At 42.3% G+C, this 23362-nt stretch overlaps 1 protein-coding gene across 1 annotated transcript in view; it reads right to left on the bottom strand.

The window, feature by feature from the left end:
- Positions 1-3264: 3264 nt before the first annotated feature.
- Positions 3265-23362, bottom strand: part of samd10b (sterile alpha motif domain containing 10b) — a 71868-nt gene continuing 51770 nt past the window's right edge. The window contains exons 4-5 of the mRNA XM_050066128.1: positions 14486-14626; positions 3265-4933 (exon numbers count right to left, since the gene is read on the bottom strand). Coding sequence (XP_049922085.1) covers positions 4911-4933; positions 14486-14626 — 164 coding nt within the window. The 3' untranslated portion in view covers positions 3265-4910. The remainder of the gene's footprint in view (positions 4934-14485; positions 14627-23362) is intronic.

Below are 23362 nucleotides of genomic sequence, written 5' to 3'. Positions count from 1 at the left end.
CTATAATAAACATGTTTACTGCCTTGTACAAATAAGATTTGGTCTCCAGCTTCTCTGTGACAACTGAGGGGGGTACATTTTTATATAACTCACCTGTTTACATTTTATTAAGGTTTAAAGTTCCACATAATTAAGGTTGGGGCCACTTTGACTGGCAGGGTCTCTGTAAGGCATCACTACGGCCTATGAGTCATATCCACTTGCTTCTCTACAGCTCCACCTTCTCGTCTGAAATCAGAGTCCACAAACCAATGGGTGATGTCAAGTTAGCTACGTCCATTATTTAGGAGTCTATAGTTTTAAATGGGGCAATAAAGTTGAAAAATGTCCAGAAACAGGTTATTCCAAAAGAAGACATTCCTCCACAGCGAAAAGATGCAAAGCAACACAATGACTTTTATATTCTACATATAAGCTTTAAAGAATAACCCCTTTGTAATCACCAACATCTTGATTAGTAACTAACTTTGATTTAACTACATTTATTTTCATTAACTGTAACAGATTACAATTTCATTTATTTTGTAATTTAGTTACATAACTCTATGACTGTACTCATAACTCTACATGTGAGTAGTTACTCCCCAACACTGTCCTCAGATTAGCTGCATTTCTTTTTAAATGTTTTTTCTGTCTTTGTTCTGGACGTTCTACTCTATACTAGAAACATATCTGTAAACATTAAAGGTCCAGCATGTAGGTTTTGGGGGCATCTGTTGGCAAAAAATGGAATACAATATAATCAGTATGTTTTCTTTAGTGATTTTAACGAGCTGAAAATAGGAATTGTCATGTTTTCAATACCTTGAGCTGTTGATATCTACATAGGGAGCAGGTCCTCGTCCATGGAGTCCACCATGTTGCACTGCCATGTTTCTACAGCAGCCCAGAACAGACAAACTAAACACTGGCTCTGGATAGGGCCAGCTGCATTTTTCCATTGGCTACCGTAGTTAGCAGCCCCTCTGTGACAAGCAGTGTCGGAAAAACACTAATTTGTGAGGTGAAACTGCTTTATTCAGCTTTTTACTAGTTTAAATCACCACATCCGTTTGTTGTGAAGAGAAGAAGACCTCTGATAATTCATCTCCCTGAAGGAATCCTAACTGGGAGTTCATACTTGGCACATGGGAGCAGTTTCAGCTGCTTGCACTCTGCAGTCCTCACTGCTAGATGCCTCTAAATCCTACACACTGTTCCTTTAAGGAAAAAAATGATGAATAAATCAATGAATTAACGTATGAAGAGGGAAGGGAGGAAGCAAGAAGTATCAAACAAAGCAAGGAACAAAAGGCAGAAGTAAGTTGGTAAAAAAGGGAAACAATAAAGAGAGCAAGAAAAAGAAAGAGAAGTAAGTACATACAGGAGCTGTGCAGCATTTCAAGGATATGACCAGAGTAAGACATCTGGGGAAACTTTTGGGATTAGAGGTGAGCCACTGAGGTGAATCCCTTTCGTGCCACCTTAATAACAGCAGCTGGGTTTCTATGTGTGTGCATGTGTGTATAGGAGTGAAAAAACAGAGAAATATCTTTAATGTTTCTGTATGCTCATTAGTAAAACATTTTATTTATAAAGTTGTGAAGAGTTGTTTTTTCAATAACTCTACTTGAGCTTGTCAGCTTTTATCCCTCAGTGTTTCTGTGTTGTGACAGATGCAAAACTAAAGAAGGACCCTGTTACATTTATTTTGGGGTGTCCAATGCTGGATTTATTTTGGTCTGATATTTTCAGATTTCCAAAGTACATAAATCCAGAGTATTCCCCGCAGAGACTCGGCTATTTTTGAATGCTCAGAGGACACTCTCCACTCCCCTCTCATGCAGTATACAATTAGCTTTGATGATGGGAACACTGCCAGCAAAAAACCTGATTCTCAGAGACTTGGAAGACAATTCCACCCTGTTTCCAAAGATACAAGAACTGATTTCTGTCATACAGAGGCTGGAAAAGTTTTACAACTTGAAATGTCTGTTTATATGGGAAAGATCTTGGGCACCTCCTCTATATCTTCAGTGGTGCCCTGAGAAAGCTTTCATAGGGGTGGCCAAATAGGGCCACTGAAAATCTTGTGGTTGCACACAAAAAAACCATGACTGAATTTAAGGACATCTGTTATGCTGTTGTGGTGTAAAGGCGTTGTAAATGTGGGGATAATCACATGCTTTGGTTTCTTCCTTTACAGTTAATATTACTAATTATCTGATGTACATAGACTAATACCAGTGCACTTAACATTTTGAGCTGCACAACAATCCTGTTTTAATGTGTTACGAATCTATCAACCCAGTCTCACTCTGAAGTCGTTGAAATCTGGCGCTTGGGCAGTGACATTGACGAAAAAAACATCAGCATGATACGCTTCTGGGTGCCATTAAACTGTAACGGCTGCCGGCCAAGTCCATGACCAAACGTCAATATGTGACAAGGTCAGAGTGAGAATGTGTTGTTTCTATCCCTGTTAAGTGATTCATTGTTCTTCAAATTGACAACTCAAGTTTATGAACACCACACACAGGCCTCAAATTATCTTTTGGCGAAGGGGGGGCAGCGATTGTATCAGGATGGACATGGCCAACACATCATCACTCCCACCTCGTTACGTATCAACGTTTGGTCATGGAATTTCCACGTCCAGATACAACGTGAAAGGTACCCTGGGTGCGTTGGTTGTTGATGTGCTTGGACACCGTGTCAAGTTCTGCCTGTTGCATGCATTGCCTCCTTTCAAAATACACTTCTGTTTTCACAGGAAATTAAACGTTCACATACAGTCAAAATAAACACACTACATCAAAAAACACACGGTTGGGTTTAGGAAAAAAGAACAGGGTTTAGCTCATGGGACACAAACACCAGTCTCTCGGGTGAAAGTCTGTGTTTGTTGGACCCCTCTGCCACGCCCCACTTGGACTTGCGCTGCCTTATTTCCGTTCTTGTCCTGACACGTTTTCCTTTGACGCCACCAGGGGCAGTTGAACCATAACTGCCACGTATTATGCCAACATTAAAGGACGGGTTGACATGGCCCCCCCATTCACCCCTTGGCGGTGCCACTGAATATCTTGAGACAAGATAAATGAGGGTTGAGGGTTGAGCTGCTTTCAGTTGAGCAGAGATTTCTGGTGCGGATATTTTGTTGCTATATACTTTTCTATCAAACATGTCACTGTGTTTCGGCATCTGCTGACCTGAAATTCAATCATAATAATAAAAAACATTACAGTAACATAATGTGAAACTCAAGACCGACACTTAATCTCAATTAGTTTATTCTAAAAAGACAGCTTCCATCATGTTCCATACCATATGTCTTCATATCTGTAAAGCAGATAAATACTTTTCCTTTTTCCTTTTTTTTTGCATTTCAAACAGCTCATCAATCATCTGACAATGTAAACCAAAAGTGTTCATATATACAGTACATCTGGTAATCCAAAAATAATACAGTGTGTTTTCTCCCTTTTAACAGTCAGTTACTTACATTACCCAAAGACTTCTTGTCAAAGGACAGATGGAAGGATGCTGGAAGGGGAGGTTTTGTTTGTTGGAAGTTTATTTATTTATTTATTGAATTTATTTATGTTGCTTAAACATCTTCATCATACATATCTGTCTGCTGCTGTCTAGAGTGACATCAAGGGTGCTCGCTCAAGTTGCGCTGGGAATCTTGCATCTGGGTAGCTGTCATAGTATTTTGATTTCCGAGCATTTGAAATCACAGTGTCACACCAGGGACAGAGCGTCTAAACTACAACAGAGTCTCGTCCTTTTCCTCGGTGTCTGTGTGCGAGAGATGACATACAGTATACAGTAGCACACACAAGGGACAGAAGCTATGAGGCTGTAACAGGCAAAATGTGTATTCCCCTCAGCAGACACTCATACTCGCATCTCAAACCATTCATCCCATACAGCGCTACTCCTCTTCACCTTATATCATTTGAATTATTGCTTTAACAAGCATAGACAGTCAGTGATTATCACATTAACTCCGTGTCCTCTGGATCCGTTCCTTTAATTAAAGACTAAGGTACTGTTACAGTATACGCAGATTTACAGTGTATGTTATTCTACAACGCTCATATATATTTCTAATTTCTCGCTGACGTACTGCAGATCAGTCGCAATACAAAAAGACTGATTGTTGGAATGACATTCGGCTTAAAGTTTTATTGTTGATCCTCCAAACCTATAACTCCGAAACTAAAGTCCTGAGAGGAAAAAGTGAGTGTGACCTGTGGGTGAGGAATTGATTACGGTTGTATTAGCCAGCTCTAATTCCTTGTGAGCAGGCTTGGTGTTATAGCATCAAAATGAGATGGGCATCGACCAGAGGTTTCCTTCACTTTAGTTCCAGTGGCCAAATGGTGGCGCTGTATGTAAATCTATGGTCACACCACAATGCAAACCATCATCCACGTGGTTTCAGCATCACTGGGCTCAAAGGTTAAGGTTACGTAAAACCATGCCAAAGAGTTATTCATGTAATGACCTTATTAGGAGAGGAGAAACCATGTTTGTGCACGTGTACAGCATATGTCAGAAATAACAGTCCAATTCGAACGAGACGGGAAACCAAAAGGAGATTTGCTGCGATCAAGCATATACCAGTGACAGGCCTACATCATCACTAGGGTTGTGAATCTTACATCTTATCACTATGTTACAGTGGGTACCCCTGCCTCCAGCGGGGCTTTGTCTCTGTCTCAGTGTCTGTAAACCAGATTGGCTGCGTTGAATGAGAATCCTCCAGACCGTTTGGCATGTCGTCTATAGGCTCGCCCTGTCCCCTTTCACTCGTCGATTCTCCGCTCACATATCTGAAGACAGCAGCTCTTCCATGGCTCCTAGAGATGTATTGTGACCGGGGACGAGGGAATGGGCTGCCAAATGGATCCAGGGATGAGCTAAGAGAAGTTTCCAAAGGAGGCTGCGGAGAGAGGGGAGAGAAGAGGGGGAACATAATTAGGATTCACATGGGTAGAGAAAAAAAAGAGGTTAAAGTGCAGACCACCATGACACCATGCCCTATTGTAGCCTTGGTTCATGGGTGTAGATTTCAGAGGGGGGCGCTGGTGACACGTCCCCCTCGATATTTAGAACAAAAAAGCATGAAAGTAGCAGAGGACCTTTATTTTGACACAAGTGAAAACGTTTACACTATGAATTGATGCATAAAAATTCACCAGAATACAGGAAATTAAGTGTTTCCCTTTAATTCACGTGTCCCCCACAATGTTAACAACCAAGCCTACGCCCTTGCCTCCGCGCATCGTCCAAAATGCATTTCTCTCCATCGGTCTGACCCTTTTAATGCACCGTGAAGCTGCTGAAACTCCCCCTGCCTTGAAAACACATCAGTCACATCTGAGAGTCCTTTCAAAGCACAAGTATGGGGCTCATAACCTTCCTGAATCTGTATGTGACACCTTCCTCCCCCAGACTCTGTTCCTGAATAATCAAGTAACCAGTGTGGCTGGCCTCTCTTCGTGTAACACGCTGCACTCAATCACAGAGCAACAACCTCTATAACAAGCAATAATTTAGTATGAAACACTAGCTGACTGAATAAGTAAGAGATACTGACTGAATAAGTGAGAGAGAGTAATGGTGGCGCATGAAGATTGGTGCAATGTTGTTGATGTAGGTGGAGAGAAAGACTCTGAAAATAATGACATAGAGAGAGAAAGTCTGAGGTTACAGCAGCCAGATGTGTAATACACACAGATCTATTGTATGTATTTCTACTATATCATTCTACTGTGCTGTTTCCCTATACACTGTAACACAGGCCTATAATATAGCTTTATAATATAGCTTTGCGGCAAAGGGCAGATATTCTGACATGAAGCTAATCAGCATGTAATAAAGAGCCTTTTTTTCCTCTGTGTCATTATCTCCTCTTCTCTCTCAAAACAACAGATGCGACCAGGTGGTTTCCCTGACAACTAGCCAGTTCATTCCATCCTGAAATGACACCGGGAGTCAGTGGGAAGGCGGACTTTCCTCTCCCAGACTATTGGCATTTCAGCTCTAAGCCCCCCTCTCCTGATAGCCGAGGAAGACGCGCCACCTGTTTCGAGACACAGACAGATGTAACGCGGCACTGCAGTGAACCCGAACCAGGAAACGATAGAGACAGGAGGATGGAGAGGCGTGGATATGACTAGAGGCTCATGCAGACACAGAGAGAAACCACTTCTCTGTTAGAAACCCCTTTTAAATGAGCTCCCGATGGAGTCGTCACAGCCTAGGTGCAGCAGAGGAGGGGAGGCGGGTAGGAGAGCGGCAACCGGGCAAAATTTGAGCTGAGGCGAAATGACATGTTCCTCCTTTTCCCCTGTCTGTCAAGCTCAGGGTTTCATTCATATTCTAATTCAGAGCTACAGTTCAGCTGGCAGGCACCACACGGAGCTCTGCGAGGATGGGTAACATCACAGGAGCGTTTCAGAGCAACAAGGTTACCAAGACAATCTCCCACGGCAACCAAAGTGCTGTCGACAACAAATCTTTTGATTTTGGTATAGGGGTGAGGGGTTGGTCATCCTGTTTCGGCTAATTACTGCTGAGAGTCTGAAACACGGCAGATGGCTACACACAAAGGCATCAACCGACTTTGATGAAAATTTCATGTGTTGAGAAGAAGGGAGGGACTGACAGTTTATTATAAAGATATACCAACAACCAGAGGCTAAGCAGAAGAAGGAGGGCACATCCCCCACTGGGCTCTGATCTGAATCCTGCCTCCCAAAGCTTTCCAGATGTTACAACAACCCCTGCATGGTTCACGCTACCCTGAGAGAGAGCTATGGCTCTGGGCTTTGAAAGACAGCTTCCTTACCTTGCACTGACTGAATATAACACAGCCTAGCATGCTGAAAATACATGAAATACTGTAAGTGAAGTGTCTACAAAAATGCGCATGCACAAAAATAGCAAGGGAATAACTTTCACAACAATGAAAGGGTTTCGCACAAGAGGAGACACAACAACATATTGTGAAATACTGCCATGCAAACTAGCAGTGAAGGCTGAAGTGGTGAACAGGCCTATATATGTATATTTGCGTTCATCTTTGATGCTCTGATTTGAACTTCCACTCTACATGATTTTTTCGACTGCTAGCAACTTTGAAATTTGTGTAACTTTTGTTATTTTTTTCATATTAGTTTCATGACCTGAAACTTTGCCCTAAGTTTAAAGTGAACAAAAAAACAAATCTATGTTTTGAGTTTCAAACACTCAGCCCTTGTAGAGTTGAAAGGTAGCTGCAAAAAGTTTATCGTTTGTTGGAGTTACAATGCCAAAAGTTCTTCAGTTATGGATATGAAAACTTTTCAAACCTTTGACCTTTAATAACTTTGCTATCTGCTCACCATTTCATGTCCAATTTGTGATAGTTGGTTGTGAAATAACTTTTACAGCAGACTAGCTGTGATTCAGAGTTTGCGGTCATCACTGAAAATGTTAGCCGCACTCTATTCATTCCTTCTTTTTCTTGAAATGCACAAAGCATCTCAAAGTTTCAGATACTGTGCTGTGTGTTGTGTAAAACATCAGTTTCATAAAAACATGGTTCCATCCATGTGCTCTGTGGTAGTGGTAAAGAAGAAGCCAGCGAGAAATACCCAGCAGGCAGCAGAGTTCATGTGCTCTTCAGAGTCTGAGGACACTTAGTGACATTTACAGGGAACAAAACACCACAGTTACCGTTTGGAGGAGAACTTCCATGATGTTTGGGGACTTGTGAGAGACAGATTTAAAAAAAGGATGATCAAAGTTATTGCAGTGTAGACGGAGAGACCCTGAATTTTGAGCCCCATTTCCACCGAGCAGTATGGTACGGTACAGTTCAGTTCAGTACGCTTTTTTTTTTACATTTCCACTGTGAAAAGTTGTGGATGGTACCAATGGAACAACACCATCCCTATTTTTGGTCACCCCTCTGTTGGGGTACCTAGCAGTTGTGGCTGGTTTTGAGGCTAGTTGGAACAAAAAAAAACTTCATTCACTGGGCCGACTGCCGGCGACTTTTAAGGTGGAGCATTAACTTGTAATGTTACTCAATGCATGCGGTTACCATTGACCATTACTTTAGTTTTTATATAACATTCACTTTTAGTAATGAGTGAATCTTCAAGTGTTTAAAAATATCTGTTAATTTCGGCTGGGTTGTGTGAACTGCACATATTCTAATCAGAGTGTCATTCTTGTGGGCTACAGCAACACTAAACCCCTGAGCTTGCCTGAGAAGGACTAAATGCACAAACCCTCTATTTTACAATATCCCATGGAGAGAGACTCTCACTGCAGCCCGTTTTATTTTGTTCTGAAAATGTCGGCGTGCAGCCTCGTTTTGTGGTCGATAAACGAGGTGCAGACTTCCATCTGTGTCACCGGTAATGAGGAAATTACAGTCAGTGCTGGACGGAGCAGTGAGTGACAACAACTCCGCCTACATTTAAGGGCGGTGGCAACACTAGGGTCTAGGTACCATGTCTGAAGGGTTACGTTTGTTTCCAGAAGTACTGTACCATACAGAAAGTGTTTTGTGGAAACTGGGCTTTGGCCTCTGGTATGGACCAAGTTCTCAAAACTTTGGATCCTACAGTTCTCATAATGCAACTCAATAGCATCTCTCCGTCTCCCCACCTCCAGTTTTTATGGAAGCTCATTTCTGCCAGTGTAATGAAAAAAAAAAGATCCTGTGAGTCAGTAGAAATAATGATGTAGTATCTCAAAAATAATGATGAGCTATATAAAAAGTTTGTGTTAGTATCTTGAAACAATAAGAAACTTTCTCAAATAATGACTTGATAGATTTGATGGACTCCTTATTTTGAGTGAAGTAAGCCATTATTTTAAGAAGGTTTCTCGTTATTTTGAGATTCTTAATCATTATTTTGAAAACGTTTTTCATTATAATGGCATGCTGGATCTTTTTTTTATCATAGTGGCAGAAAATGGCTTTCATACATTTGCAAAGCCTCAAGCCTTACTCAAGACTACCTTGAGGACATTGTCATATACGTCATTGTGCAGTTTTTTGGACAGGTTGACAGTCCTCGCCATGATGAGCAAGGTCACCCTCGTATAAAATGTGGCGCCCCTTTAATACAAACTTAAACTTTGCTGTCAAATGCTTCTCCAGACATCTTTCCATTTTCAAATCAAAACGTCAGTAAAACATCATCTACAAATACGCTTTTCCACATTTTCTATGGACTCCATGAGACAAAAAATACCAATCTCTCTCCGTCACACACACATGCAATTTTTTGAATTCATACTTTCATGTTTTCCTCTGGTAATTGTGTGGAGAACAGCATTTTCAACAATAATTTGCAACAGAAGTAATGTGATTTCATGTTAAGTGTGAAATGATATTACAGTGCTTTGAGCGAGTGAGCCTGCCTCAGACAGATTAGCGTGGAGCTGAGAGTACAGGGTCCCACAGCCAGGGAATGAAAGTACTATCAGAGCAGGCTTTCTTTCACTATGCATGTTCCCTCATTAACCTCTTTACCCGTCTCATATCTGTATTTCTGTGATCTGTTGATCTCACCCTCTGTATTTTTCTCTATCTGTTAAACATCTCACCTCCAATCGCAGCTCTGTGTGCTCTCTTTTTTTTTACCGCTTGCAGATTTTCCTTTTCTTCCCTCTCCATATTCAAATCTAATCCCTCAGGTGCTTCTGCGCTCTTTTCTATCATTTGTCCTTTTAATTTCGAATCACATATTTTATTTTCAAAAGGAGCTGGAGAGACACAGAGAGAGCACTTATGGCTTGTAGGGGTTTAAGAAATCACTGAAGAGTGCATTTTACAAAGCTGCTGATGTGAATAATGTGAGAGTCTTGTAGGGGTCGTGGTAAATCGTGCTATCATGTCTCAGCTCAGACGTGAATGGGACTCACATCAAATTCAAGCTTATTTATATTTTCATCCTCTTTTCAACAGTTATTGTGAGATCAATATTTAATCTTTGGTAAATCCATTGCAGATGAATCAGACCTGACGGGCGGTATGACACGAGGCGCTGCTAAATCACACTAGAACTGTAAATGTATCAGGAGAATTGTTCAGGGAGAATAGCTGAAAGTGTGTGTTAGGTTGTAGGGATTACAGTGTGAACCACAACAACCTGCAGGTGCAACTCTGCAACAAGTCTGACCCTTCGTTCTAACATCCAGCCCTCATACTTCCACCTCACCATCACCAATGCTTCTTCACAAGACTCCTCCAAAATACAACCACATAGGTCATTTTCATGAGCATCTTATTACAACCCATATTTGTGTTATTGTGAAGCAGTGACCTCTAGTGCCTATTGTAATTAGAACAGGAGCAAAAGAGGAAGTCAGGTGACGTAAGAGCAACAAAGTCTGAATAGAGAGGTGGGAGGGGTTGTCGTATGAGTCCAACAAATGCCGACTTTAACCCGAAAGAGCGGTGTTCGCATCTCATAAGATTCTAAAGCCAAACCCTGTTCTTTTTTTTCCTAAACCTAACCACATCCTTTTGATGCCTAAACCCAACCATGTGTGTTTGCTGTTGATGGAAAAAAAACATCAATTTGCAGTGCTGTACTGATGTAGCACATTTATTTTGAAAGAGCCTGTATGTAAATGTTAAATTTCTTGTGAAAATGGAAGTGTATCTTGATAGAAGAGAAGTTGACACAGTGTCCCAGAACGTCAACAACCAATCCTACCAGGGTACCTTGCGCGTCGTATGTGGACGTATGTTGAGGTCAGAGTGAGAATGTGTTGGATACTTTGACCTGATGATGGTGCCGTCACTAACATTCATAAAGTTACTACAGTTAATCCTGTGGGAAACATGGGTGCCTGTACCAAACTTCATGTCAATCCATCCAGTATGACCGCAACCATAGAGCTACATTGCTTTGGGATGCTGTTGTTTGGAGAAATTTGAAGTCTTAATATTATTTTTGGATAGATCTCAATGAAGTGGTTTGAAAGTATAGGCTGAGATGCTGAGACATGGGTTAGCCTGCTGGTTGCGGGAACTGTCATACTACAGATGATGTCATGATGTCAGGACAGGTCATTTTATGGTAAACTGTTTTTTTTAATGTGCAGTCCACACTCAGACCTTTATCGCCTCTGGCCTCTTCTACCACCTTATCACCACCTCATCACACTCAGCACTAAACCAACCCCCATTATCACCCCTTCAGCTGCTTCCCGCCCCGTCCTACTTTTATCACCTCTGAATACCCTCCAACCCTGTGAACCTCAGGTGTTTTATAAGGCCACCAAATTAGCTTGCCCTTATAGCTTAGCGTCAGAGCCTGCTGAAGTGGCAAATTACATTTGCATTGCTCTATTAATAGAAGTGTCCAACAGCAATTTAATTATTTCCCCTTACCTGTGAATTGCTTTCCATCTCTCAATTTAATTCAGTTTGATTCAGTTCAACATGCTTGATTGGCATGGATGTCATAAAAAAACCCAATTACTCCTAAGTGTCTGAGAGGAAGAGCTAAAATGATCAAAGAGGAAAAAATAAATGAGCACACGAAACTGAGCGACTTTGGGTATTCTGGTGATCCACTGGTTTAAGGCACATGAAACTAGTTCGAGGCTTTGTCTCATAAAATCCCTACTTCTTCCTCGTTATGTTTCCTGCCACTCTCTTGTGAAACTTCAAAGCCAATATGCTGAAGGACAATCTAAAAAGTCAGTCCGAGCAGAGATATTTAGTTTACTTGTTGCCTTGTAATGATGATCTTTAGTTTCATCACCAGCTCAAAGAAAGGGTTGTTTGGTGTGGTGCCTATAGCTCCTCTTTATGTTTAGGGTATGGAAGTATTTAGAGTGGGACTGAATGTCTTTGTTAATGTTCAATATAATTGGATAGCAGCTGAATTTAGTCTTGCATACATAGGCTGGTCTTCCTCTCTGAGTGCTCCTCTTGTTCTTTGATTGCAATTGGAGATCCAACTTGTTCTGATTACTTTCTTTTGTTAATTCAAGAATCCCTAATTTCTCTTTGAAAATGCTTTGTTTATTTTGTGCTGTGCTATGTCGATGAATTGATTACAGTTTTAAATGTCAACTCATGACCAGGAGCACATTTATTCGACTGGCTTAGTCTGTACATACATATATATGTATATACCGATCAGCCAAAACATCAAAACCACTGAGAGGTGAAGTGAATAACATTAATCATCTTGTTACAGTGCATTGTTCTGCTGGGAAACCTTTGGTTCTGGCATTCATGTGGATGCCACTTGACATGCTCCACCCACCTAAACACCACTGCAGACCAAGTATTCCCCCCCCCCCCCGATGGCAACGGCACTCTCTCATGACAGTGGCCCCCCCAGCAGGACAATGCACCGTGCCACACTGCAAAAGCTGCTAAGGGATGGTCCAAGGAGGTGACAAAGAGCGTAAGGCATTGACCTGGCATCTAAATTCCCCAGATCCCAATCTGATCAAGGATTTGTGGGACATGCTGGTACCCTAGAGGTACCCCCGACCCACAGTGGAGCCTCACTGGATTGCACTTAGCTTTGACCTGTTGAGGCATAGGACCTCTGAGGAGTGTGGCACCAACGTGCTGGCAGAGGATCCTTTAAGTCCTGTGGGTTGTGAGGTAGGGTACTAGCATGTCCCACAGATGCTTGATCCAATTGGGATATGGGGACTTCGGAGGCCAGGTCAAGGCCTTGAGCTCTAGTTCACGTTCCCTGAGCAATTCCTGAGCAGTTTTTGCAGTGTGGCATGGTGCATTGTCCTGCTGGGGGGCCACTGCCATAAGGGAGTACCCACGAGGGGGGGTACTTGGTCTGCAACAGTGTTTTAGGGAGGTAGAGCGTGTCAAGTATGAATGCTTTGATAAAAGGTTACCTGGCAGAACTGCATTGTTACAAGATGATCAATGTTATTCACTTCACCTGTCAGTGGTTTTAATGTTTTACATACACACACACACATATATATATATATATATATATATATATGGTTGCAGCACCATATACCATCATCATCTCCTCCTGTTTCCCTCCCTCACACCACACACACTTTTCATATTGCTGTCGGGATCTAGTGCTCTTACAAAATCTCTGGCTTCATGTAGTCGATGTTGTGTCTACAAAAACACTCTCAGGTCCCAAAGGTGGGTCATGGATAGATTAAAATGGGCATCAAACGCAGAGTTATTTATATCATTTCTGTCAAGCTACTACCTCAAAGCAGACTGTAGTGAAAAAAAAAAACAGCAACAGCATGAGCAGCATGAATGATCAGAAAGTGAGTGTAAGCTTGACAGATTGCAGAGACCACTTCATTTACTCGTCTGAATGTAACCGATGATTGTAAGAGCCCTTGCAGCATCAGTTCAGAACGATCACTTGATGGCATAAACAGCTTCATTGCTCTGCCTGAACTAACAATTCTCTATTTCGGTCAGACACGCTTATGTCAAGGGAGATTGGACCATTTAGACAAACGATTACGCAGTTAGTTTTATTTCTTATTTCTGCAGAAAAGGTCCTGCTCTCTTTTGTGCTCCACGAACAAGACAAAGGACAGTCAAAACCTCCAGACATGTTTTGCTGAATTACTGAAGCAAGTAAAGCAACAAGCTTGTTGCAATTGCCCTTAATTTTTGCATATCCTTTGTCATTCGAGACATGAGCTCAGCAAGGACGCTGCTGCTGAATATAGGTCATGATCTTAAAGATTACGGTGCCCAAAGGAAAACCTGAGTGAAATAGCTGCAAGGTGCTCAGTGCATTTGGCACTGAATACAAACTCATGAGACATGAAAAATTAAGGTGTTTCTCATCCATCAAAACATTAAATATGTCTACTAGAGCGAAATACCACTGAAGAGTAAAATATATATATGCACTCGGATTTATGTGGCTTTTCTTCTGATCGATAGACACCTGTATTATCTATTCACATACCTGCAGGGAACATTCTGTTGCAAAACTGGAAGATTTAAGCAACCTCCAGGGAGTATTTCAAATGCAGTTGTAGAGACAGGTAATTGTGTGGACATTTCACTTTGATGACTCGTAGCCATCAGTGAACACAAAAAGCAACCACCCACAACAAGCATGACAACAGCCAAGACAGGCATGCAAGAAGCAAACCACGTCAAGTGCTGAATCCAGGTCAGCAGTGATTGACTGAGCCAGTTTATTGATGGCTGGATAATAAAAGTGTTTACCGCAGCCATCATTCAGAGGCAGGGCAGCAAATCAACAGCTCCCATCAATAAAACCACACACAGCCACAAACAATTGGCGCTTCGATGTCCAACTCCACGTATGTCACAGCAGGCCTGCGTGGTCTCAGACTGCCTCCTTCCAATTTGGCCAAACCCTACTGCTCTCCACTTATTTGTCAGTTTCTTTTATCTTTGCCTCTCACAAAAAAAATACTCACAGAGGTACACAGAAACACAGTTTCTCACACACCCCGTCTTGTTACTTACTTCTACTAAGGAGCTGCAGGTTGCGGACCTCTTCTCTGACCTGCAGCTGGAGGACTTGTTGGAGGACCTCCTGTCTCAGTGTCTCCTGGATGATTCCCATCCTCTCTAGCTTCTCCCCATTCAAACGCAGCAACGCCCGTCCTGTCAGGAGGAAGGGTATTTGAATCAACATCTTTCCACACAATTATTATAACCATAAGTGCTGAGTAATTTCATTAAGCCTGTGTATATTTGTCATTTCAGTCAAACAGATGGTGAGATCATTTCCTAAAGCGTTAATGATTTCTATGAAAAGCTCACTATGAAAGCACAAAGTAGCAGTGGGCAAACCTTCATTTTGCTCCAGACAGTGCAGCATTACATGTACCTTTACAAATAAAGTTGTATTCTAGATAGATTAAAGGGACAGTTCACCCCGAAATCAAAAATACATATTTTTCCTCTTACCTGTAGTGTTTATCACTCCAGATTGTTTTGGTGTGAGATGCTAAGTGTTGGAGATATCGGTCGTAGAGATGTCTTCCTTCTCTCCAATATAATGGAACTAGATGGCACTCAGCTTGCGGTGCTCAAAGCGCCAAAAAATACATTCGAAAAACTAAACATCAATGTCTCTTTCCAGAAATCATGACCCGTTTACTCAAGATAATCCACAGACCTTGTTGTGAGCAGTTTAATGCAGGAAGTGTATCACCATGCAGAAGGAAGTGTGCATCTACTCATGGACAAGAAGCTTGTGCTTGTGACAGCAACAGATGTAAATGTTAATGGAGTCCTCCTCGGCTGAGCTTTGACATTGGCTAGCTCAGTGGTGCTAGGTGAGCTAGCATTAGGTGCAAACTTTCTTCTGCGTGGTGATACAGTTGGCGGGTGTAGTTTGTTAAAAAAATAAATAGTTCCTACATGAAACTGCTCACAACAAGGTCTGTGGATTATCTTGAGTAGCTAGGTCATGACTTCTGGAAAGAGACACTGCTGTTGAGTTTTTTAAATGTAATTTTTGGCACTTTGAGCACCACAAGCCGAGTGCCATCTAGTTCTATTATATCCAAGAGAAGGCAGACATCTGTGCAACTTACACCAAAACAAAATAGCACTACAGGTAATATTTGGATGAACTGTTCCTTTAAACTCCCTGGTGTTATCGGAAAATAATTCCCATTCAACAGACATTCACTCTTAATACAGATTCGGTGTGTAAAGGGTATGTCCACACCCCAAAAAAGTCTCCACGTTCAAAACATAGCTCTTTTTTAAGGGGTTTAAACATTACTCCTATGTGCATATGGTTTCCTCCCATACTACTATCACATGCAGTTCACAGGGATATGAGACTTTGAATGTACGCACTTGAGGGCCTATCTATTGCATGTGTATTTATGTTGCAGCTTCAGTATCTAATTTCCATGGGTAAGTGTGTTTGTTTCCTGGGTAGAAGGACTCTTTAGTATAGTAAAGAGCCTGGCATAAGGAGGCTGGCTGGAATTTAATACAGAGTTTTGAAGTTAACCCTGGGGACTCACACATTTAACATACCATTACCCACAGTAAACAGCTTTTACAACCAAGCTGCACTCGCACAAACACAAAGGCAATATGAGAAACTTGGATATTCATGTGTGGTAATACACACTTACACACACACACAGACGCGCGCACACAGGTTACTAGGGGTTGGGGAGCTGTGTCCTTCACCGGTGCAGACAGAAGAGGGATCCATCATACCTGCTGCAGCTCTGTACGATGCCCAAATCATAATTAGACTCATTACTCATGCAGCTCACTCCTCGTATCATTCCATTCATTGCTATTTCCTTCCTGTGGACTTCAGTACATCCTCTGTATCTTTGTCTGTCTCTCTATTTCTGTACAGTACCTCTGTACATATTTCATACACATAGTAAACACTGTCTTTCTCAATCTCTCTCTCTCACACACACACATCTGCACGCAGGACACAATCATTGAACCACGTTTGTTGTCCCTTTATTTATCTACAGCGGCTAATGAGCATGTCTGTCAGAGCGCGAGAGACAAGAAGAGAAAAGAGAACGGAACAAAAGAGAAGAAGACAAGGGAACAGTAAATGAAAGGAGAATGGAGTCCTACGCCCTTTGTCCCCCGTCTGAGCCCATGAAATATAAATATCCTTAACAGAGTCAGTAGTCATATTTCATAAAACCAGGCTGGAGGGTGGAGAACAGATTTATGTGTGTAATAGAGTGATGGACTGAGGTAGGTCTGTTGTGATCCTCAGTGGACTCATGGCCGGAGCAAAGTACTTCTAAAACCATCTCTAAAAACTCATGTAACGTGCCCCAAGCCAAAGTAGTCACAATATGTTGACCTCAGTGACATCGGCAAGTTGTAAAGTAATAGTACTGCACCAGCTGTTTGCCCATGTCGCCTAAAACATATACTACTGCAATACCACAATCCACTTGAAAGGAATAAAGATTTGGGGTTCGTCCATTGTCCATGTCAGCCTAAGGGCCTGGGTTATGGTCTAAAATGACTAGTCTGTACGGCGCGTCGTCCGACCACATCCAAAGGCAAAAGTGTTTATGGCTGCCAAGCTCAAAAGAGCTTGCTGGAGAGAAGCAAGACGTGGTAATCGTTTAAGGGGATAACAGCGCACATTTTCAGACAGTCTCTTCTTGGAAGGCGTTCATAGTGTTGCAGTCAGAGCAGTGACAGAAATATGTAGTTGTGTTCAGAACGAAAAAAGAGAGCTACAGTAAGAAGTTCAGAGCTTGCCAACTTTATCACCTCTACACACCTGGCCAACCACTGCAGGAAGTCAGTGTGAAAGTTACTATTAACTACTATTAAGTTAATATTCATTCATTCATTCATTTCCGTAACCGCTTATCCTGTTGGGGGTTGCGGGGGGGCTGGAGCCTATCCCAGCTGACATTGGGCGAGAGGCGGGGTACACCCTTGACAGGTCGCCAGACTATCACAGGGCTGACACATAAGCCCCTTTTACACTGCCAGATTTTCAGTGAATGTTGGTGCCGTTTTGCCGGCAAGCTGCGAATGCTGAGACACACAGAGCCGGATTGGCGAGTTGATCCGAGGTGCCCAATTTTCCGCCTCGTAGGGTAGACATATTGGCGGAACCCTTTTTGGTTTAAAAAGAACGAGGTGCCCTTCCGCCATGGGAGGGGCTGTTGATGACTTGTGGGAGGAGCTGTTGATGACGCTGCACGTGCGACCCACTGGCGGTGGATAAACAGGAAACAGCTGATAGCAGGAATGAGCAGCTAGAAGCAAAAGGGAAACGCAAACCTGAAAGTAGTCTCGTGTGACCAGCCGCCCTTACTTCGGAATGAGAGTCTGGGGAGGGGGATATCCAGACCAAGTGACGGCGTTGCCATAGGTACGGCACGTGTGTTACATGTAAAAGAGACGTACCAGAAACTCAGAGAGCAGGTTACCGGTGCGTAGTACTGTGACGTAGATTCATAATGTAGTCAGTCATGGCTCAGGCTACTACACCGAAGAAACGTGTGGATATTTGTCGGGTTTGTTCGGAGTCGTTCCTGTCATCGAAAAATAAGCACTGGATATTTTCTGTTGTACTATGGACAACAATTCAGGGAACAGCAATTTGCGTGTAGGCAGGTGTAAGGCAAAGCTAATCAGCCATTGGTCCAGGAAGTATGAAAGTACACGGTTTTGGATCCAATCACATCACTGCCGCTGGGAGCCAGCGCTAGTTCTATTACAACTTTCCTATGGGAATGTCCACAGATGACAGAGTCAGCCAGCGTGCTGACATCATCGGCGTCTGTGTAAGAGACTAACCTGAAAGACACTGTAAAGATGAGCAACTGGGGAGACAAGGAATTACACGCCCTCCTTGCCTTCGCAAACGAAGAGGCCATTAACCGTCAGATGACGGGGACGTTGAAGAACGGGCTGACTTACGAGAGAATCGCTGAAGGACTGACCAGCCACGGCTTCCCTCAGAGCAAGGCTGTTTACGTCACACGCTGAGCTACACGTTTTGTTACTTGCTCACGCCCCCCATTGCCCCGAAAAAGGCACATTCTGAATGAACAAAAGTAGGCAGGTGGCATTTCGCTGCACTCCCCGATTTTGTTTTTATACTGCCAATGCTGAAAGAAGACTGACTGGGCTTTCCTGCAAATTTGCACAATTCCTATTTAAAAAGGGCTGTAGAGACAGACAACTATTCACTGTAGCCAGTGCATTAATTCCAAATGGTAAACAGACAGCTCCACTGTAACAACTTTGTAGGTATCCTATATGAGGAATAAATGGCCACCCTGCAGCGAGTCTGAATCGAGCACTCACTCAGACCATGGTATAACATAAAGTTATAGGGGTTGGGGACATTTGAAGCTGTTCCACCATCTGACAGGCACTTGTGTTGATGCATACTGTCCCCTTAACAGCTTCATATTCCACTACTGGAACTCAGTTTATGTGGCTAGAGTTCTGGAGAGTCTTCCCATGTTTTCAAACGCACGACTCAGTTGACTCATCTGCTGACCGGTACACTCTCACAAGTCAAACTACAGCTCTGTCTATTCCAATATCCATTTTCGTCTTTTATGTAACCGGTGCTCCACTGTGCATATTGCTGCATGTGCCCTCTGGAGGCAAATTGAAACAGGATTTCAGCTCGAAAAATACATTTGATGAAAGTATCGAACATTTAGAAAGTTCTGTATTGAATTCAGTCTCTCAAGAGTGGTACTGAAGTTGGAGTCGAGTGTTGGTTATCGTGACAGCGCTTGTTTGTACTTGTCCGGTTTTCTCTATCTACAGGGAACGAGGAAACTTTTTTTGTGAGGAAATCTTTGTTAAGATGGATTCTTTGTAGGCAGCAGACAGACTACTGAACATTATATCAGGAAGCAGAAGTAATTATGATTTTTTTTTTTCTCCACATCCCAACTCTTTGAGATATGATATATAGCTCTCACTGGAGCTAGGCAAGCCAAATTAGGACAGAACTGTCAGGCAGTCCTTTACTTACAACCAGATGGGCTGGAACAATACAGACAATAGCTACCTCCACTGTGTGCAAGTCTCCACTCCCTGGGAGACAAAACCATGACAAACCAGTTAGCTTTTGTAATGGTTTAATGGATATGTGTATGTGTGTGTATATTTGTGTGTGTGTGTGTGCACATGTGGTTTAAAGGCAGATTATTTACTTCTCCTCAGAGTCCAGGTGCTCTCTGTTTCCAGCACAGAGAGTGGAGCAACCCATTTTGTCTGAGCACAACTATTTTGGGGATACAGCAACAATAATTTTCTATTTATTTTGTGCACAGTTTCAGTTATATTTTCACACACTTCTATCTGCGCGTACACACTCATCAACCTCTTCAACCCATCTCCCAAACAGCCCTCTAGTGTGTGCTTGCCAACAGCAGTACCAGTATGCCCTAGAAAAAAGAAAACACTGCCCTTGGTCTGTGTGTGTGTGTGTGTGTGTGCATGTGCACGTGTGTGTACAAATGAGACAAAGCAGATGAATAGAGCTCAAATCAATTCCCCTCAGACAGACTTAATACAGCTCCTAATAATTGCCTGCAGATAGGGAAAGTAGTGCTGTCAAAGGGAGAAAAGAGACACAAAAACAAAAGCTGTTTCAATAGAGATCGCTTCTCTCAATTTGGCTACAAAATAAATTGCTTATTAACGACGTCTGTGGGCAAGTGGGAGGCAGCTCTGCCTCAGCTATAGGACAATAATGACACTTAAAACCGTCTGAAAAGCAATCCGAGAGGGAGGAAGGTAAAGACTTCCTTATAAAAGAACAACCTTTAGATTAAACCTTTGATAGCAAAGCAATTCAGTCCATGAAGTCCCTAAAGGCCTATACTGTATTTCATGTCTTTCATCGCGTATATACAGGAGTACTGAGGTAAGTGTGTAGCTCATGGTCACATTTATTTTTCTAGTACTATATGTTCTTTCTATGTCTCCATCCTATCTGCCTCATCTGCAATTAACATATGGTATAACACTGCGTCCTAAATCCGCATATATAACACTGATAAGGAAAACAGAATATTACTGCGAGGTGTAAATTCATGCAGCAGCAGCAGCTGGAACGCAATCTGCTCTGCCAGACCACATCTGGAGGTGCTCTATCTCACTGATCAGATCTCAGTCTGTAATCTATAAAATCTATACAGCTTGCTGCCATGAGAAAGTATCTGTACATTAGCTGAGGACAGCAGGTGACAGTTTATTGACTGTCTGACAAGTCTTGGAACCTGCTGACCTATGGCACGTTGACAATTTCTTATCACTGCACAGACAGACAGAATGTTGACAACAAAAAGCATGCATAAAATAAAAACACCTGGTGTGAAAGCACAGTGCGATCAGGTGTCATGATTCTGAGAACCTGTTTAGTTACAGATCACATTATTGATACGGGGGAAACAGAGCCTCTGTCACCAAGTCACATATGCACCATGCCACCGGTTTCACTACCAGGCATTAAACTTTTACAGTCTTCCGATATTGAGAGTAATGAGACGCAGTGCTTCTCTGCTGCAGTTGCTGGTACTGCTACAGCAAAGTCTACAGAAGTGGTGGAGGTCCAGTATTAAGATCATTTATACTTTAAGTGACGCTATGTAACATCTGAATGAAGAAATTGGGCATCCATTTCTTAACCAGCTCAGTTGCCAGAAGGAAATGTTGTCATTACACATTTCTGCATCCCATGAATATTTGCATGTTGCGTATGGATCATATCAATGTTTGTAAAGTGACATAGTGTATCATCTGACTTTGTCATCTGGAGGTGGAGAGAATGCTGGATGGTGTGTCACGTAGGTGAGATGGCTGCAAGGCTGCACACCACTATTCGAGAGCTACAAATGACAAAATAGTTGTGATTGAGCAAGTCATTGCTGTTTTTCCAGCAGCTTATAGGCACCAAACATGGGTGTTTTGTAGTGACCTGTCAATGCTTTTCTAACGGCTTTTTAGGCGCCAGACATGGGTGTTATGTAGTGACCTGTCAATGCTTTCCTAGCGGCTTTTTAGGCACCAAACATGGGTGTTATGTAGTGACCTGTCAATGCTTTTCTAATGGCTTTTTAGGCGCCAGACATGGGTATTTTGTAGTGACCTGTCAATGCTTTCCTAGAGGCTTTTTAGGCACCAAAAATGGGTGTTTTGTAGTGACCTGTCAATGCTTTTCTAGCTGCTTTTCAGGCACCAAACATGGGTGTTATGTAGTGACCTGTCAATGCTTTTCTAATGGCTTTTTAGGCGCCAGACATGGGTATTTTGTAGTGACCTGTCAATGCTTTTCTAGCTGCTTTTCAGGCACCAAACATGGGTGTTATGTTGTGACCTGTCAATGCTTTTCTAATGGCTTTTTAGGCGCCAAACATGAGTGTTTTATAGTGACCTGTCAATGGTTTCCTAGCGGCTTTTTAGGTGCCAAACATGGGTGTTTTGTAGTGACCTGTCAGTGCTTTTCTAGCTGCTTTTCAGGCACCAAACATGGGTGTTTTGTAGTGACCTGTCAATGCTTTTCTAATGGCTTTTTAGGCGCCAAACATTAGTGTTTTATAGTGACCCGTCAATGCTTTTCTAGTGGATTTTTAGGTGCCAAACATGGGTGTTTTGTAGTGACCTGTCAATGCTTTTCTAATGGCTTTTCAGGCACCAAACATGGGTGTTTTGTAGTGACCTGTCAATGCTTTTCTAGTGGCTTTTTAGGCGCCAAACATGGGTGTTTTGTAGTGACCTGTCAATGTTTTTCTAGTGGCTTTTTAGGCGCCAAACATGGGTGTTTTATAGTGACCCATTAATGCTTTTCTAGCGGCTTTTTAGGTGCCAAACATGGGTGTTTTGTAGTGACCTGTCAATGCTTTTCTAGCGGCTTTTTAGGTGCCAAACATGGGTGTTTTGTAGTGACCTGTCAATGCTTTTCTAGCAGCTTTTTAGGCACCAAACATGGGTGTTTTGTAATGACTCGTCACTGCTTTTCCAGCAGGGATAGTGGCAAGAAAAACAGTTGATTTTTGGTGAGACATCACTGATTTCCAGCAGTGATCGTTCCCCCAAAGCCAGATATTTTTAAGCTAAAGCATGATCTTTTCCGAACCATAATTAGGTGGTTTTTGTGCCTAAATCTAACCACCAAACATTAACCACAGTGCTGTTGAAATGTTGAGCTGTAGTATATCCACTATGTAATAACATGCAAGTGTAACTTGTCCATGATTTCCAAAAAACATACAGTGCCAACATTTTTTGGGGGCAACTGGGTTGCTTTAACGAATGAAAAATTTATCTCATAAGCAATTAAACACAATTTTGCTCTGTTCTGTACAATCAGGTTTTGCTGCTACAACCTTACTTGGTCTGATAGGACATGTAGCTAATGGTGGCTAATGTTAGCAAACTTTTAGTTGCCGTGTAATGATATTAGTGCTGTGTAACATCATTTACCGTAGCTATGAATCCTTTTAACTTGTGCTACTGTTCCACCACATTTAAGCGTTTAACATTATCCTGCGATTGCCACTTTTGGCCAAAGCGGCCACTGTTTAGTGAAAGTTAGGTCACTTTAAGTAAAAGTAATAACACCACAATGTGAAAACACACCTTTACAAATACTGTAAAACTTCAATTAAACACCCAGTCCCTTTTACTAGCCCGATGTGGCTACACATTTTGACAAATAAACGGCTGTTTCAATTAGATGCCTGGTCTGGTTGCCAAGCTGTTCATTTTTATAGAAGTTTTTGGATGTATAAAACCAGGTCGTTAGCTACCCACTCAAGCTAATGTTAGTTAGCTGCTTTGATCGTGCATACAAATATAACCATGAGCACCAAAGAAGACCGCAAGTGACTCCCT

Source organism: Epinephelus moara, chromosome 16 (genome assembly GCF_006386435.1).
Source record: "Epinephelus moara isolate mb chromosome 16, YSFRI_EMoa_1.0, whole genome shotgun sequence".
Taxonomy (NCBI): Eukaryota; Metazoa; Chordata; class Actinopteri; order Perciformes; family Serranidae; genus Epinephelus; species Epinephelus moara.
Note: the sequence above shows the minus strand (reverse complement) of the source record. Positions and strands in the feature narration are given on the sequence as shown.